The sequence below is a fragment of the Oncorhynchus nerka genome, linkage group LG4 (assembly GCF_034236695.1).
Source record: "Oncorhynchus nerka isolate Pitt River linkage group LG4, Oner_Uvic_2.0, whole genome shotgun sequence".
Taxonomy (NCBI): domain Eukaryota; kingdom Metazoa; phylum Chordata; class Actinopteri; order Salmoniformes; family Salmonidae; genus Oncorhynchus; species Oncorhynchus nerka.
The window spans coordinates 48,463,556-48,482,573 of NC_088399.1; the positions used below are offsets into that span (position 1 = coordinate 48,463,556).

Sequence of the window (19,018 nt, forward strand, 5' to 3'; positions counted from 1 at the left end):
TGCTAAAGATAACTTATTTTCCCCATTACTCAACATGAAAGCAGATCTAATTAAATGGAATAATCTTTGGTTAAATATTACAGGTAGAATAAAAACTTATTAGAATGGCATGGTTTTATTACCCCGCAAAATACATCCTTTAAACCTTCCAGATCTGGAAACATATTGCACTAAAGAGGAACGATAACTACATATTGAAGATGGCATGCTCATCCCCAGAAACCTTATATGTGTCTATGTTCAATATCTCTCCCTAAGGACACAACCTTATGGAACAATCCTTGGAGAGCTATTCAGAATTCACTGATAAATTGTGGAACACGTGGAACACTAAAACATAGAAATCGTCAATGACTTGGTAACAGGAAATATGTTTATTTCCATGACAGAATTACAAAGTCATTTTGGAATACATGCATATTTTGGAGATCAGAGCAACCTTAAGGGAATCTTATTTGAGTCAGAAAATGATGTTCACATACAAAACACTGCAGAGAGCATATCCAATTGAGAACTCTCTCAGAAAATTGTTTTTACTATTGGAACCAAGACTTAAAAAGAACTGATGTTGGCACAAGATGGAGGGAAAGTTGTAGCATAGCTAACAAAATGACAGTTAACGAAACTATATGCTTAATCCAGTATAAACTAACGTATACAATCATTTTACAAGTTTCAAAATTCACAAATTCTACAGCACAACGGCAGAATCATGTCATAAGTGTAAAATAAATAATGCCTCAATAATGCATGCTTTCTGGGAATGCCATAAAGTCTGAAAGCCCTTCATGTCTGGACTAATGAACTGATTCATACAACTCTCACTTTCTCATTTAAAAACTGAAATGTCTTAAATGAGTGTTCAACTCCTTTGTTATGTCAAGCTTACATAGGTTCAGGAGTAAAAATGTGCTTAACAAGTCACATAATAAGTTGAATGGACCCACTCTGTGTGCAATAATAGTGTTTCCCATGATTTATGAATGACTACCTCATCTCTGTACCCCACAAATACAATTATCTGTAACATCCCTCAGTCGAGCAGTGAATTTCAAACACAGATTCAGCCACAAAGACCAGCAAGGTTTTCCAATACCTCGCAAAGAAGGGTACCTATTGGTGGAGGGTCAAAATAAAAAAGGTCTGACATTGAATATTCATTTGAGTATGGTGAAGTTATTAATTACACTTTGGATGGTGTATCAGTACACCCAGTCAGTAAAAAGATGCAAGCGTCCTTACTAATTCAGTTGCCGGAGACGAAGGAAACTGCTCAGGGATTTCACCATGAGGTAAATGGTGACTTTAAAACAGTTACAGAGTTGAATAGCTTTGATAAGAGAAAACTGAGGCTGGATCAACAACATTGTAGCTACTCCACACCACTTACCTAATTGACAGAGTGAAATGAAGGAAGCCTGTACAGAATAAACCTATTCCAAGACATGCATCCTGTTTGCAACAAGGCACTAAAGTAATACTGAAAACATGTGGCAAAGTAATTCACTTTTTGTCCTTAATAAAAAAGTGTTATGTTTGGCGCAAAACACATAACTGAGTACGACTCTCCATATTTTCAAGCGTTAAGGACTGGGGACTTTTTCAGGATAAAAAAGAAACAGAATGGCATAATCCTACAGGAAAAACTTTCTCAGTCTGCTTTCCACCAGACACTGGGAGATGAAATCACCTTTCAGCAGGACAATAACCCAAAACAAAAGGCCAAATCTACACTGGAGTTGCTTACCAAGAAGATAGTGAATGTTCCTGAGTGGCCGATTTACAGTTTTGACTTATAAATCTACTTGAAAGTCTATGGCAAGACTTGAAAATGGTTGTCTATCAATGATCAAACAATTTGACAGAGCTTGAAGAATTTTGATTTTTTTTTTTTACAAATAGTATACAATCAAGGTGTGCAAAGCTCTTAGATACTTACCTAGAAAGAGTAACGGCTATAATTGCCGTCAAAGGTGATCCTTACATGTATGACTCAGGGGTGTGAATACTTATGTAAATTAATATTTATAAAAACATTCATTGATATTATGGGGTATTGTGTATAGGCCAGTGACACAAAATCTCAATGCAATCTATTTTAAATTCAGGATGTAACACAACAAATTCTGGAAAATGTCAAGGGATGTGAATATTTTCTGAAGTCAGAATACATACTGTAGTCATCATACGCTGGTTTTCACATGCTTTCACCTGGGGAGCCAAGGCCCTGGTTAACCTAATCCATATTACATAAAGGTCAGACTATCACAAACATTCCCCACTTCAAGTCTCAAGTTGCAAAACGAGAGAATAACCCTAACATAGATAGCCAAGTCTATCTCATCCAGCATTCTACTATCTCATCCAGCATTCCACTATCTCATCCAGCATTCCACTATCATAAATACCATAAAGCACTGTCACATCATTTGAGTTTCGGACATGATCAACTCAGACAAAAGTCTTTAATAATACCAAAATGGTGCTGTCAAAAACAGCATTACAAAGGTTCCATATTCCCACATGAATTAACCCATTAATAATCAATCATCCATTTATTTAACCTTTTCCAGGTATAAGAATATTTTGAAAATAAATACACAGCGCAGAGGATGAGAGGACGAGAGCATCCCAGCATAACATCTATGATTTGTCTTTCTCAAATAAATAACATTTTCTCCCCCTGATTTGCTTTGGAGTTTGTATTATTGAAGAATAAAATCAACTGCTAACACAGAGGAGGGAATCTTTTGTTGTGACTTCATAGCCTTGACCAAGAGTCTCTGTTTCTCCTGTAATTTATCCTCAAGACATTGGATAAGGACCGGGTCAACTTTGGCGTCCACCTTATTAGCGAACCAGCTGCCGTAGTTCAGTAGCCAGCGCAGCTCCCCCGCCCCATAGATACACACACTGCGGACGTGTTTCCCTGTGCATGATGGGTAAAGCGGTCCCTCCAGGTAGTTCCACTTCACCAGCCTGGTCTTGCTCATCAGGTCTGTGATGTCGGCCTGGGCCCGTGGCACCTCACCTGGCACGCCCGGCACTCGTGTCAGCGTGGCCCAGAAGTGTTCGTCTGGGGAGTAGGTGTCATTTGACCACATCAGGAAGTCCCTGGCCAGTGCAGACTTGTTCATATAAGTGACGAACTCCAGCGAGAGCACGAAGTACGCGCTGCCGATGAACATCTGTATGCCGTGCGGCGGAGGCCCCTTGGCCTTGTTGGTTTTCACCGGCAGCCGGTGGTACTCGAATGACGCGTTCTGCAGCTCGTGGTGGAAGGAGAAGCGCTGCTTTTTGTATTCGCTGGGGCGACTTGTCTCCATCATGTTACCCCCCCGGAGCTTCTTCAGGTCAGCCACCAGCTCTATGTTGGAGCGCAGGGGAAAGTCCTGACCGCACAGGTTGATGACATACTTCCACTTGACCTTTGATCCTATAAGGTCAGACAGGCAGTTGAGGTCAGCATTGAGGCGGCTGATGCTGGCGTACGTCACTGCCTCCAGCTTAGAGGCGATGAAGACGTTGGGTAGACAGCGTGCCAGACCCTCCATGGACTCTCTGAACAGTTCTGATGACTTCAGGTCGTAGTGGATACAGTAGATGTTGTTAGGGGTGTAGACAGCCCTGAGGATCTTCTCCACCATGGAGGCAGACTTGTGGACCACCAGTGAGTAGGCCAGGGGGAAGGCCTGCTCCTCCTCAGACACTTGGACATCCCCATAGCCCCGGGAGCGGAGGTATCGCGGGCAATTGGAGATCAGGTTGACCAAGCTCTTGTCCTGCTCTTCCACCACCACCTGTTTTCTGATGACCAGCGACTTCCCCAACTCGGCCGGCTCCATTTCATAGATGGCATTGCAGTCAATGTTGTAGCGATGGAGCAGCTCAACGTCATTGTAGCCTGCGGTAGACCCATAGGTTTCAATGGTAATGCTGTATTTAACAGTGAACTTTAGGAAGAGCAGCAAGAAGGCACAGATCACCAGCAGCAATGATAAAGAAGAAATGAAATTCTTCTTCCGCAGTCTGCTTGGAAAGGCAAATCTTATTTTCATTCTGTGGGACACAAAAGAACAATAATCAGAAAAAAACAAACAAGTCTGTTCACGCATGCAATCATGCAAAACAATCGTAAGGATTTAACTGAATCCATTTTTTACAATATGTTTGATAACTGTGCTCAGCTGGTTATTTGCGCTATTGCTTAGACGACTTAAATGTTGGGCTAAAGATATAATCCTGTAAAAAAAAAATCACCTCTCTCAGGAAATGGTGTGGAGGTCTCGTAACGCCCAGAAAAGATGACTTGCTCTAAAACCCGAGCCTGAAGAGTTCAAATGTACAGTAAGGTCAGAAATGATTGGCACATTGATAGAGATGAGAAATAAAGACTGTATAAACTGTATCAATAATACAAATACGGAGCCATATTGTATGCAAACAAATTGATTTTGTTAACAAGTCGTACCCAAAAAAATCTCAGAGATGTAACGATTATTGGCATCCCTGTTTTCAATACTCCAGCACCCTCCTCTCTAAAGGGTAACAAGACTGAGACTTTTTCTGAAACGTTTTATGAGATTGGATGGCACATTGAAAGGGATCTTCCCAGCAAACAGGGAAATCCTAAGGACAATGTTCCCATTAGGTCCCTTTAAGGGTTTCGGCAAGACATTATCCCATTGGCATTCTCAGAACATTCTAGGAACAATAAAACATGACGATAACTCGGGACCATAAGAGGAAGTTTAGTACAGGTCCTGGTTTGGTCGCAGTATAACGTTATAATAAGATATTTGATGTGCTTTAGGGAACGTTCAGAAAATATTCCTATTATTTGATTCTGAAAGGAAGTTATCCATGGGACATTCAATGAGAGGTACCTCATACCTACTGAAAATCATTGATTTAATTGACTTATTTCAGCTATTTGAGTTTGGGTTTTCAGAATAGTTGCCTAATGTTGGTGGGGCATATTATTCTGATGTAATATTACTCCTGAATCACTACAATACACCATATATACAAAAGTATGTGGACCACCCTTCAAATTAGTGGATTTGGCTATTTCAGCCACACCCATTGCCTACAGGTGTATACAATGGATCACACAGCCATGCAATCTTCATAGACAAACATTGGCAGAAGAATGGCCTTACTGAAGAGCTTAGTGACTTTCAACGTGGCACCATCATAGGATGCCACCTTTCCAACAAGTCAGTTCATAAAATTTCTGCCCTGCTGACCCAGTCTACTGTAAGTGCTGTTATTGTGAAGCGGAAACGTAGCGCCTAACAATAGTCTGTCCTCGGTTGCAACACTCACTAACAAGTTCCAAATTGCCTCTGGAAGCAACTTCCGCACAATAACTGTGTGTTGGGAGTTTCATGAAATGGGTTTCCATGGCTGATCAGCCGCACACAAGCCCGAAATCACCATGTGCAATGCCAAGAGTCGGCTGGAGTGGTGTAAAGCTGGCCACCATTGGATTCTGGAGCAGTGGAAACACGTTCTCTGGAATGAGGAAACTGTAAAGTTTGGTGAGGGAGGGAGGAATAATGGTCTGGGGCTGTTTTTCATGGTTCGGGCTAGGCCCCTTAGTTCCAGTGAAGGGAACGCTACAGCATACAATGATATTCTAGACATTCTGTGCTTCCAACTTTGCGGCAACAGTTTGGGAAGGCTGTTTCCTGTTTCAACATGACAATGCCTCAGTGCACAAAGCAAGGTCCATACAGAAATGGTTTGTCGAGATCGGTGTGGAAGAACTTGACTGGCCGGCACAGAGACCTGACCTCAACCCCACCGAACCCCTTTGGGATGAATTGGAACACTAACTGAGCCAGGCCTAATCGCCCAATATCAGTGCCCGACCTCACCAATCCTCTTGTGGATGAATGGATGCAAGTCCCCGCAGCAATGTTCCAACATCTAGTGGAAAACCTACCCTGATGAGTGGCAGCAAAGGGGGGGGGACCAACTCCACATTCAGTGGTGTAAATTACTTAAGTAAAAATACTTTATTAAAGTACTTCAGTAGGTTTTGGGGGTTTCTGTACTTTACTATTTATATTTTTTTACTACTTTTACTTCACTATATTCCTAAAGAAAGTCATTACATTTTTACTCCATACATTTTCCCTGACACCCAAAAGTACTCGTTACATTTTGAAGGCTTAGCAGGACAGGAAAAGGGTCAATGGATGTGGCAGACTCACTAAACACACATGCTTCGTTAGTAAATTATGTCTGAGTGTTGGTGTGCCCCTTGCTTTCCGTAAATAAAAATATATCTTTAACAAATGGCGCCATCTTGTTTGATTAACATGCGGAATTTCAAATGATTTGTACTTTCACTTTTAATACTTAAGTATATTTGAGCAATTCCATTTTACTGTTGATTTTTCAGTATATTTCAAAACAAGTATTTTAGAATTTTTCGTAGGTTACTTTCACTTTGACTTTAGTCATTTTCTATTAATAAGGTATCTTTACGCAAGTATGGCGATTGGGTACTTTTTCCATCACTGTCCATATTAACGCCCATTCCTTGATGATAAATACAGTTTATTGAATTGAGTTTAATTGAGAACTAACATGTGAAGACAACGGTGTTCAGTTGACTGTGACTTCCTAGCAATGACTCGAATTTTCAGAAATAAAATATTTCTCGTGTTGAATGTTCTGTTCTGAAGAAGAATGATCACCCAATGTGCTCTACATTTCAAGCTCTGATTTTTAAAAAAACTATAAAGTCATATCATTGTGAATTACAAGATTCCAAGTTTTTCTTCTTACTTTTCTCTTTGCATACCGGTATAATTGACATACTTTAGCATGTTGCTTCTACAATCTCATTCAGATTTGTAAACTTTTCGTCAATCTCTCGAAAGTGTTATTCCACAAACAGATTGTTGTTCGCTGCATGGTAAACTCCTTTGATATCCCACCAGCGTGTTGTTAATTGCAGAGCTCCGTATGTTTTCGGTTAAATCCCATCATGTTAAAATGATCCGCTATCGTTATGCTTGGACTCTGACAGCGCGCACGGAGTGACTTTTCCAATTCACTGCAGCAATGAAGAGAGAGAGAGGTGTTGAAGTACCAAACGAGTTGAGACCCAGTGAGATAGCGTCCCCTTTTGAGGAAGACTAAATATTTTATTAATCAAATGTTTGTTTTGTGTGTGTTAAATTCAATTTAATTTTTAAAAAATTGTCATGTTTAAATACCTATCACATCACACATTTAGTAATGCCATTTATTGGAAACTCCATGCACAGTAAAACCTGCATAACAGAAAGATCAACTTCCCCTTAGAACCAACTTCTATGGTTTTAAATGGCCCGTGGCATCGATATGAGTCAGAAACATGAATTATAGTGTCAAAATGTACTACAAAGTGGATATATGATCATTTTTGTCATGAAGTCAGTCTTGTCCAAAACAGAATTTTGTAAGTGAGTACATCACAATTTACCGGAGGATTGGGCATGGGGTTAACAATATGCAGACTTTTGCCAATGATGCACAATTTCCCAGAAACAACACTTTGTGGTCCGCCGCCAACTGCTATGTGGACAATGTTGTCAAGTCTGCATATGGGTGCAATGCACACACATTTGGCACAGCAAATAGGAGTGAAAATGGGCTTCCATAAAGTTGGTGTTAACTTCCAATGCATTTCAACAATATTGATAGATGGCCACGAATGTATTACATCCGATGCGTTTACTTCTGTGAGTGCGTTAGCTAATTAGATAGCTGGTACTAGCTAGCTAGTAACTACTTTTGGTTATAGATTTTTATTTTGAGCATGCTAGTGAGCCAGGCTAGCAATGAAATCACAGATGAAAGTGGAATGATACTGTAGCTAGCTAAATACATCAAGCTAACACGTAATGTGATGTAGCATGTCAGATGAAGATGTGCGGGCCTTCCCGAGTGGCGCAGCGGTCTAAGACACTGCGGCTTGAGGTGTCACTACAGACCTGTGTCACAGCCGGCCGTGCCTGGGAGACCCATGAAGAGGCATACAATTGGCCTAGGAGAGGGTTTGGCCGGCCGTGATTTCCTTGTCTCATCGCCTTCGAGCGACTCCTTGTGGCGGGCCGGCACTTGCAAGCTGACTTCGATCGCCACCTGGACGGTGTTTCCTCCGACACATTGGTGCAGCTGGCTTCCGGGTTAAGCGAGGAGTGAATCAAAAAGCTGTGCGGCTTAGTAGGGTTGTGTTTCGGAGGACGCATGGCTCAACCTTCGTCTCTCCCAAGTTCATAGTTGCAGCGATGGGATAAGACTGTATCTACAAATTGGGGAGAAAAGGGGTTAAAAGTACAAAGAAAATAAAAAGATGAAGATGCACATATCTCACGTTGTCTAGCTACCTTGCTAACTGTAGCCTATTTGCATTTAGGGTCAATACAGGGCAGGCATTGGATACCAGCTTGCCAACTAATCATAGGATGTAGCCAGCTTCCTTTCAACAATGTTTCAACTCGAATTGGCTAGATAGCCAACTAATTTAAACTCGGACAAAGATATGGATAGCTAACACGGATTTGCAAGTTAGGTGGCTGACTACCCACTGGGCACAGACATCCACTCAACATCTATTCCATGTTTGTTCATGTTTGAAACAACGTTAATTCAACCAGTGTGTGCCTAGTGGGTAGCTAGCATTCGGGGCTTCGCCTGCTAACCCAAAACAACATGCCTGTTCTCATAAAAGTTTATAGCATATTTTCTAGGGCAAAAATAAATCAAGCATGGCACTTGTCTACTACAAATAGTGTCACATTCTGACCTTTATTTCCTTTGTTTTGTATTTATTTAGTATGGTCAGGGCGTGAGTTGGGTGGGCAGTCTATGTTTGTTTTTCTAGGTTTTGGGTATTTCTATGTTGCGGCCTAGTATGGTTCTCAATCAGAGGCAGGTGTCATTAGTTGTCTCTGATTGAGAATCATACTTAGGTAGCCTGGGTTTCACTGTGTGTTTGTGGGTGATTGTTCCTGTCTCTGTGTTTGCACCAGATAGTACTGTTTAGGTTTTCGTACATTTATTGTTTTGTTAGTTATTTCATGTCTAGTTCCTTTATTAAAGAACATGAATAACCACCACGCTGCATTTTGGTCCGCTTCTCCTTCACCACAGGAAAACCCTTACAAATAGCAAATAACAAAACGTGTCAGCCAGCATTCAGCAACGTACACAGCTAGGTGCATAGTAACGGTGTCAGTGTCACTGGCCTGAATCTATTCTGTAGTTACAGTCTCTCTACTAGCATATAAATTACTTCCAAATTAGAGAAAGTTATTTTTGTCACTATATGTTTATTGAGTGATATTGTATATCCAAACCTGGTGGAATTGTGGTTCAGCGCAGCGTTGTGGGAACCCCTCAACCATATCAGGAGCTGTTCCAGAAGGCTGAGGCAGTGGCCAGACACCAGTCCCACTTCGGAGTAATGGAGGACACTTGAATCGGGTTGGTAACATTTGATCTGGTCAATGGTCAAAATACTATCTGTCCTAGAATTCACCCAACTACCATTGATCATGTAATCAGTGCTGTGTGTCTTGTATGTTGTAAGTATATGCCCCTTTCCACTGTGCCAATGGGCCCCAGTCAGTGCCGTGCTGGCACATGTCCTATGTGAATTAGCAGTGAATCAGGATCTTTGATTGGCTATGTTCAACTGTGTATTTAATGTTGGCTTCCATGACTGTATGGTGACAGTATTTCTCTCTCTCCCTCCCTCTGTGATATAGAAGCTGAGTCGAATATGGGAGCCGAAGTCGGGCTCCTTCATGACCTGTATTCGTGTTGCGGGGCCTGGAGCTGACCTGCACTGCCATGCCCATCAGGCATGGGCAAATACCTCAGAAGCAGTGGTGTGAAGTACATAAAGGAAAACTACACACAAAAAGTATATTTTGGTATTTATTTCATTACCCCATTGTTGACATAGTCCCAAAATGTTTTGCTTGTCAGCAATCAAGTTTTCGAGATGTGTAACTTTCAAAATACAGACATTATCCCAGTATGACACATTTTGCATCACATTAAGCTGCAATTTGCGTCATATGATGCGATATGCATCATACGGGGATGATTTCTGTATTTCAAAAGTTAGGTGCATCCCGTTTCCTTTGGTCATCCTTGAAATGCGACCTGTGACCAATTAAACACACCTGTCTTTTTATAAGGTTCCACAGTTGACATTGCATTTCAGAGGAAGAAAGTTGTGTAATTGTTGGAAGAAGGGGAAGCGGTTGAGACTGAAAAATGGCCAGAAACTAAGACTTTCTTCTGAAATGAAGGCTGTTCCATGCGAGAAATTGCTGAGAAACTGAAGATCTCGTACAACGCTGTGTACTACTTCCGTTACAGAAGAGCTCAAACTGGCTCTAACCGGAATACAAAGAGCAGTGGGAGGCCCAGGTGCAATTCTAAGCAAGAGGACAGGTACATTAGAGTGTCTAGTTTGAGAAACAGACGCCTCACAAGTCCTCAACTGGCAGCTTCATTAAATCGTTCCCGCAAAACACCAGTCTCAATGTCAACAGTGAAGAGGTGACACCGGTATGCTGGCCCTCTAGGCAGAGTTCCTCTGTCCAGTGTCTGTGGTCTTTTTCCCCATCTTAATCTTTTCTTTTTATTGGCCAGTCTGAGATATGGCTTTTTCTTTGCAACTCTGTCTAGAATGCCAGCATCCCACAAATACTGATGCTCCAGATACTCAACTAGTCTAAATAAGGCAAGTTTTATTGCTTCTTTAATCAGAACAACAGTTTTCAGCTGTGCTAACGTAATTGCAAAAGTGTTTTCTAATGATCAATTAGCCTTTTAAAATGATAAACTTGGATTAGTTAACAACATGCCATTGGAACACAGGAGCGATGGTTGCTGATAATGGGCCTCTGTACGCCTATGTAGATATTCATTTTTTTTTTTTAAATAGCCAGTTTCCAGCTACAAAAGTAATTTACAACATTAACAATGTCTACATTGTATTTCTGATACTTTATTGGACAAAAAAAAAATGTTTTTCTTTCAAAAACAAGGACATTTAAGTGACCCCAAACTTTTGAAAGATAGTGTATAAACAGGATTCTATTCAAAACTCAGCCTTCAGAAAGTATTCATACCCCTTGACTTACTCCACATTTTGTTAGGTTATAGCCTGTATTAAAAATGGATTAAATCATTTTTTTCACCAATCTACACACAATACCCCATAATGACAAAGTTAAAACAAGTTTTTAGAAATGTTTGCAAATGTATTGAAAATGAATTACAGAAATATCTCATTTACCTAAGTATTCACACCCCTTTGCTATGACACTCCAATTTGAGCTCAGGTGCATCCAATTACCTTTGATCATCCTTGAGATGTCTCTACAACTTGGAGTCCACCTGTGACCAATTCAATTGTTTGGAGATGATTTCAAAAGAAACACACCTGTCTATATATAGATCCCACATTTGACAGTGCATTTCAGAAGAAGTAAAGGAAGAAGTTATGTGATGTTTGAGATAGCGGAAGTGTTGTGTGAAACAAAGCGTGTCAAGTACAGTTAGTGATAAAGTGGATAACAGTAAAGTCCAAGAAGGAAACAAAAAGAGCTAAAATTGTTGTGGAAAATGAGTGAAGAACCGTTGGTTGTTTGAGTATGTTTTTCGGATACGGATGCTCATTTAGGAAACCCTTTTCAAATCACAAGGAAGGTGAAGAAGGCGCTGGTTAAAGTTGATGCAGTCAAAGTAACCAGGAGTGGATTGGTGTTGATATCGTGTCTTTCTAAAAAGCATGATGTGGACTGCTTTGATTCTCAGAGCAGGGAAACCGGTTAAAGGTGTTCTCTCTGGAGTCCCATTGGACATTGATAATCAATATCTTAGGCCAAACATTCCAGGATGTAGTTCATGCACGTCGCTTGGCCTGTATCTACACATATGAACACAATATATAAAGTGTTGGTCCCATGTTTCAAGAGCTGAAATAAAAGATCCCAGAAATGTTCCATGCACACAAAAGCTTATTTCGCTCAAATTTTGTGAACAAATTTGATTACGTCTGTTAGTGAGCATTTCTCCTTTGCCAAGGTAATCCATCCACCTGGCCGTGTGACATATCAAGAAGCTGATTAAACAGCGTGATCATTACACAGGTGAACCTTGTGCTGGGACAATGAAAGACCACTCTAAAATGTGCAGTTTTGTCCCCCAACACAATGCCACATATATCTAAGTTTTGAGGGAGTGTTAAATTGGCATGCTGACTGCAGGAATGTCCACCAGAGCTGTTGCCAGATAATTTAATGTTTATTTCTCTACCATAAGCCGAGGCTTTGAGAATTTGGAGAATTTGGCAGTACGTCCAACGGGCCTCACAACCACAGACCACATGTAACCACACCAGCCCAGGACCTCCACATCCGGATTCATCACCTGCAGGGTCATCCCATACCAGCCACCCGGACAGCTGATGGAACTGTGGGTTTGCACAACTGAAGAATTTCTGCACAAACTGTCAGACACCATCTCAGGGAAACACTTGTGTGCTCTTTACGGCTGAATCCCGGTTTCAACTGTACTGGGTAGATGGCAGACAGCGTGTATGGCGTTGTGTTTGCGAGCGGGTTGCTGATGTCAACGTTGTGAACAGAGTGTCCCATGGTGGCGGTGGGGTTATGGTATGGGCAGGCATAAGCTACAGACAACGAACACAATTGCATTTTATCAATGGCAATTTGAATGCACAGAGATACCGTGACGAGATCCTGAGGCCCATTGTCGTGCCATTCATCCACCACCATCATCTCATGTTTCAGAATGATAATGCACAGCCCCATGTTGCAAGAATCTGTAGACAATTCCTGGAAGCTGAAAATGTCCCAGTTCTTTCATACTCACCAGACATGTCACCCATTGAGCACGTTTGGGATGCTCTGGATCGACGTGTACAACAGTGTGTTCCAGTTCCCGCCATTATCCAGCAACTTCACACAGCCATTGAAGAGAAGTGGGACAACATTCCACTGGCCACAATCAACAGTCTGTTCAACTCTATGTAAAGGAGATGTGTCACGCTGCATGAGGCAAATGGTTGTCACACCAGATACTGGCTGGTTTTCTGATCCACATTCCTACACTTTTGTTTAAGGCATCTTTGACCAAGAGATGCATATCTGTATTCCCAGTCATGTGAAATCCATAGGTTAGGGCCTAATGAATGTATTTCAATTGACAGATTTCCTTATATGAACTGTAACTCAGTGAAATCTTTGAAATTGTATATATTTATATTTATATTTTTGTTCAGTCTAGAATGGGAAAAAGGTGCAAAGTTGATCTATATTATTGATGTTTGATTAAGTGTAAAGCTGGGATAGTTAAATAAAGGTTCAATAGGATGAAAGAGGTTGAGGTGTCAAGGATACAGCAAATATCCTATGTGATGCATTGTTGTTAAGGTCTTATGTGGAGGCGGTGATAGTATTGAAGGGGTAAGAGGCCACAGTGCTGAAGGAGATATGGTGGGGAATACACCACAAACAGTTGCAAATGTTAGAAGTCAACCAAGTGATCTGGATACACTTACTGTGAAGGTGGATTTTGTAGACTTTATAGCCACAGTTATTAAGTTTTGGGGCATCCAAGACTTCATGGCAGGAGCACTGCAAGGACTACTGACACCAGAAAATGTTTCGCCCTCACAGGATCCTTCTGAGTCTGTGTAGGGACCTGATTAGAATGTTGTTAGAAAAGCAGGCTGATTTAGTTTATTTAAATGTTGTTATTGATAGTTTGTATGGATATACAGTACCAGTCAAAAGTTAGGTTTTTTTCTTTATTTTTACGATTTTCTACATTGTAGAATAATAGTGAAGACATCAAAACTATGAAATAACACATATGGAATCATGTAGTAACCAAAAATGTGTTGAACAAATCAAAATATATTTTCTGTTTGAGATTCTTCAAAGTAGCCACCCTTTGCCTTGACGACAACTTTGCACACTCTTGGCATTCTCTTAACCAGCTTCATGAGGTAGTCACCTGGAATGCATTTCAATTAACAGGTGTGCCTTGTTAAAAGTTCATTTGTGGAATTTCTTTCCTTCTTAATGCTTTTGAGTCAATCAGTTGTGTTGTGACAAGGTTGGGGTGGTATACAGAAGATAGCCATATTTGGTAAAAGTCCATATTATGGCAAAAAAACAGCTCAAATAAGCAAATAGAAACGAAAGTCCATCACTACTTTAAGACATGAAGGTCAGTCAATACAGAAAATGTCAAGAACTTGTCAAGAATGTCAAGTGCAGTCGCAAAAACCATCATGTGCTATGATGAAACAGGCTCTCATGAGGACCGCCACCAGAAAGGAAGACCCAGAGTTACCTCTGCTGCAGAGGATAAGTTCATTAGAGTTAACTGCACCTCAGATTGCAGCCCAAATACATGCTTCATATAGTTCAAGTACAGACACATTTCAACTGTTCAGAGGAGACTGCGTGAATCAGGCCTTCATGATCGAATTGCTACAAAGAAGGATACCAACAATAATAAGATGACTTTCTTGGACCAAGAAACACCAGCAACAGACATTAGACCGGTGGAAATCTTTTCTTTGGTCTGAGGAGTTCAAATTCGAGATTTTTGGTTCCAACCGTCATGTCTTTGTGAGATGTAGAGTAAGTGAACGGATGATCTCTGCATGTGTGGTTCTCACTGTGAAGCATGGAGGAGGAGGTGTGATTGTAGGGGCTGCATTGCTGGTGACACTGTCTGTGATTTATTTAGAATTCAAGACACTCTTAACCAGCAAGGCTGCCAATGCATTCTGTAGCGAAACGCCATGCCATCTGGTTTGCGCTTAGTTTGACTATCATTTGTTTTTCAACAGGACAATGACCCAAAACTCACCTCCAGGCTGTGTAAGGGCTATTTGACCAGGGAGGAGAGTGATGTAGTGCTGGTCTGCATCATATCACCTGACCTCAACCCAATTGAGATGGTTTGGGATGTGTTGGACCACAGAGTGAAGGAAAAGCAGCCAACAAGTGCTCAGCAAATGTGGGAACTCCTTCAAAGCATTCCAGGTGAAGCTGGTTGAGAGAATGCCAGGAGTGTGCAAAGCCGTCATCAAGGCAAAGGGTGGCCACTTTCAAGAATCAAATTATATTTTGATTTGCTTACTACATGATTCCATATGTGTTATTTCATAGTTTTGATGTCTTCACTATTATTCTACAATGTAGAAAATAGTATAGAGGGAACAATGACTGGAGCAAAATACAGGCAAATCCTTGATGAGAAACTGCTTCAGAGTGCAAACGACCTCAGACTGGGCTTAAGATTTATGTTCAAACAGGACAATGACTCCAAGCATACAGCCAAAACAACGCTGGAATGGCTTCAGAACAAGAATGTGAAGGACCTTGATTGGCTCAGCCAAAGCCCAGACTTGGATCCCCATTGAAAATCTGTGGAAAGATGAAGATTGTTGTTCACTGCTGCTCCCCATCAAGTTTACTAGAGCTGGAGGAAAATCTGCAAGGGAGAATCTGAGAAAATCCCCAAATCCAGATGTGAAATGCTGATCCAGACAAACCCAAGGCGACTCAAAGCTATAACCGCTGCTTCTACAGTGCATTGACTCAGGGGTGTGAATTGTTATGTAAATGAGTTATTTCCGTATTTCATTTTCAATAAATTAGCAAACATTTCTAAAAACATGTTTCGTCTTCGTCAGTATGGGGTATTGTGTGTAGACGGATGAGATTAGTATTTATTTATGCAGGCTGTAACAGAGTGGAATAAGTCAAGGGGTATAGATACTTTCTGAAGGCCCTGTAACTATTGCTGTACACAACTTCTGCTGTACACACATTTTCCATGTCCATACTGTCTATACACACTAGTATATACATTTTTATATATTTCTCATTCAGATATTTCTTAATTTCTTTATTTTTTTGGGGGGTGATTTGTGTGTGTATTGTTAGGTATTACTGCACTGGTTGAGCTAGAGCTAGAGCTAGATACATAAGCATTTCCCTGCACCTGCGATAGCATCTGCAAAATATGTGTACTTGACCAACAATACGATTTGATTTAGAGACGGCACTTCAACAAGCCTATTTCACACCATAGCCTGGTGATTTTCTAAAAATAACTTTCATTTCATTTTGATCTATGCACCAATTAAAAGGTGGCACTGACTCGCCCATGGCTTGATGTTTCAGCATTGTCTCAATGAAGAGTTTGGTGTTCACCTAGCTACATGCACGTGCTCTTACAAGCCTGCTAGAGTTAGCAGCAGGCGGACGAGCAATATCCACCATCGTAGTATGGAAGAAGCCTGAGCTGGAATGAGAAGCTAACTGAAGCTGACTAGTTTTCAAAAATCCCTGAGTAGATCTAGCTTTAATAGAAGTATCCCCCACAGAGCTTACCCACGATGTTCCACAACGATTTAAGTCAATAAGTCATCGTTTTAGTCAAAGTCTTGTAAATTTGGGCTTGAAGTGGGAAATCCAAAGTGGGGACTTTTTCTGTGTTTCAGTTTTATTTTGAATGTTACCACCCACCAGCATGGCTTTGTTTACTAAAACTCCCTGGAGTCTATGTCCACGCCCTGCTGAAATCAAATTAGCATAATTAAACAAGTCCACGTAAATAATCTGTCAGTTTAAACTAGTGTGCGACATTTGCGGTGAAAGGTAACAGAGTTTGTCAGACCATGAGACATCCTGAAAATCGGTCTTCTCACATAATCGTCTGTAGCGTCCGAACGATTTGGCCTACAAACGGTTTGGCCGACCACTCCAAAGATGAGAGACTCGCGAACATGATGATCTCCGTTTTACTCTACGATTTACTCTACGATCCACACAAGCATCTTGGGACTCATCTGAAGTCAGTACAACCGATCTGCCAACTTCTGTGGCATCCAAACTGTTTGGGCGACACACTAAGGTGTACACTGTGGAAAGATGAGACTCTCACAAACACTGTTCTGCTCTAGGACACCCACAGGCCTCACAAGACTTGTCTGAAGGTCCCCCTGTACCCGTTGAAAAAAATGTATGAATCGAAGTATGGTATGTTGTATGGAGAATGTTTAGTGACCAAAAAAGGGGTTGAATACATGTAAAATACTTCAAGGGGTCTTAAAATTCACAATAAAATAGCTAAATTATTAGTAGAACCAACTGGCTTAGACAGGGCGTACACACATATGGGGTTGAATACAACAACAACAACACAAAAGATCTTTCATATATCTCTCATCAACTCAGCAAAAAAGAAACGTCCTCTCACTTTCAACTGCGTTTATTTTCTACAAACTTAACATGTGTAAATATTTCTATGGACATAACATTCAACAACTGAGACATAAACTGAACAAGTTCCACAGACATGTGGCTAACAGAAATGGAATAATGTGTACCTGAGCAAAGGGGGGTTCAAAATCAAAACTAACAGTCAGTATCTGGTGTGGCCACCAGCTGCATTAAGTACTGCAGTGCATCTCCTCCTCATGGACTGCACCAGATTTGCCCGTTCTTGCTGTGAGATGTTACCCCACTCTTCCACCAAGGCACCTGCAAGTTCCCGGACATTTCAAGGGGGGGAAATGGCCTTAGCTCTCACACTCTGATCCAACAGGTCCCAGTCGTGCTCAATGGGATTGAGATCTGGGCTCTTCGCTGGCCATGGAAGAACACTGACATTCCGGTCTTGCAGAAAATCACGCACAGAATGAGCAGTATGGCTGGTGGCATTGTCATGCTGGAGGGTCATGCCAGGATGAGCCTGCAGGAAGGGTACCACATGAGGGAGGAGGATAGCTTCCCTGTAACGCACAGCGTTGCGATTGCCTGCAATGACAACAAGCTCAGTCCAATGATGCTGTGACATACCGCCACAGACCATGACAGACCCTCCACCTCCAAATTCCCGCTCCAGAGCTCATTCCTTCGACGATAAACGCAAATTCGACCATCACCACTGGTGAGACAAAACCGCGACTCGTCAGTGAAGAGCACTTTTTGCCAGTCTTGTCTCGTCCAGCGATGGTGGGTTTGTGCCCATAGGCAACGTTGTTGTCGGTGATGTCTGGTGAGGACTTGCCTTACAACAAGCCCTCAGTCCAGCCTCTCTCAGCCTATTGCGGACAGTCTGAGCACTGATGGAGGGATTGTGCGTTCCTGGTGTAACTCGGGCAGTTGTTGTTGCCAGCCTGTACCTGTCCCACAGGTGTGTTCGGATGTACCGATCCTGTTCAGGTGTTGTTACACGTGGTCTGCCACTGTGAGGACGATCAGCTGTCCATCCTGTCTTTGAAAGACAGGGTCTTGAAAAAGGGACATTTCTTTTTTTGCTGAGTTTTGTGGCAAAGAAGGGGGTCGAGTGATAAGTGGCAGATATGTGAGAGCAGAACTAATAAACGGGCTCTGCCCGATCACTAAAATTGCCACCCCTGTCAGAACTACAGATCACAAAATGGCCGACCGCCAAAACTACAAGTCCCAGAAGCAAGGGGAACCCTCAGAAGGTGGAGCCGACCAACAGATAAAGGGTCAAGAAAAACCAGGAAGAGGAAGAGAGAGGTCTGGAAGGATCTATCTACCGAGAACCTGATTCGTGTACCGAACCCTGCTATCCTTGACCTCGCCTACGGCCTGGGTGGACCAGGACGGAGAAACAAACACATAGGTACTGTCCTGTTCGAAAGAACTCTCATTCTTGGGTGATTTGGTGACAGTTTACCACTTAATTTGTGACAAACGCTCCTAACCTTGTAGAGGTTTGCCACAGTTTATATACTTCAGAACAAACTTCCTTTCGATTTTTTTTGGGGGGGGGACTATATTTTGTTCCATGTAGTGAATCTGTAATTCAATATGTTTTATATGGTCTAAGTCCAAATATTTTTGAGATACTTCAAGTGGTCAAAAGCCAATAGAAATATTATCCTTAGTATGACCTTTAAACAATTCTA

At 41.6% G+C, this 19,018-nt stretch overlaps 1 protein-coding gene across 2 annotated transcripts; it reads right to left on the reverse strand.

The window, feature by feature from the left end:
- Nucleotides 1–351: 351 nt before the first annotated feature.
- On the reverse strand, nt 352–7,110 carry LOC115128953 (beta-1,3-galactosyl-O-glycosyl-glycoprotein beta-1,6-N-acetylglucosaminyltransferase 4-like). 2 transcript variants are annotated; one of them, XM_029659092.2, is made up of 3 exons: nt 6,835–7,110; nt 4,261–4,327; nt 352–4,059 (listed from the first exon to the last, which is right to left on the reverse strand). In XM_029659092.2, exon 3 carries the CDS (start codon nt 4,056–4,058, stop codon nt 2,706–2,708), a length of 1,353 nt encoding a protein of 450 aa, XP_029514952.1. In that variant the 5' UTR covers nt 4,059; nt 4,261–4,327; nt 6,835–7,110; the 3' UTR covers nt 352–2,705. The 2 variants fall into 2 exon arrangements, with proteins under 2 accessions (XP_029514952.1, XP_029514951.1); XM_029659091.2 differs by having other exon boundaries at nt 6,802–7,110.
- Between the last annotated feature and the right edge of the window lie 11,908 nt (nt 7,111–19,018).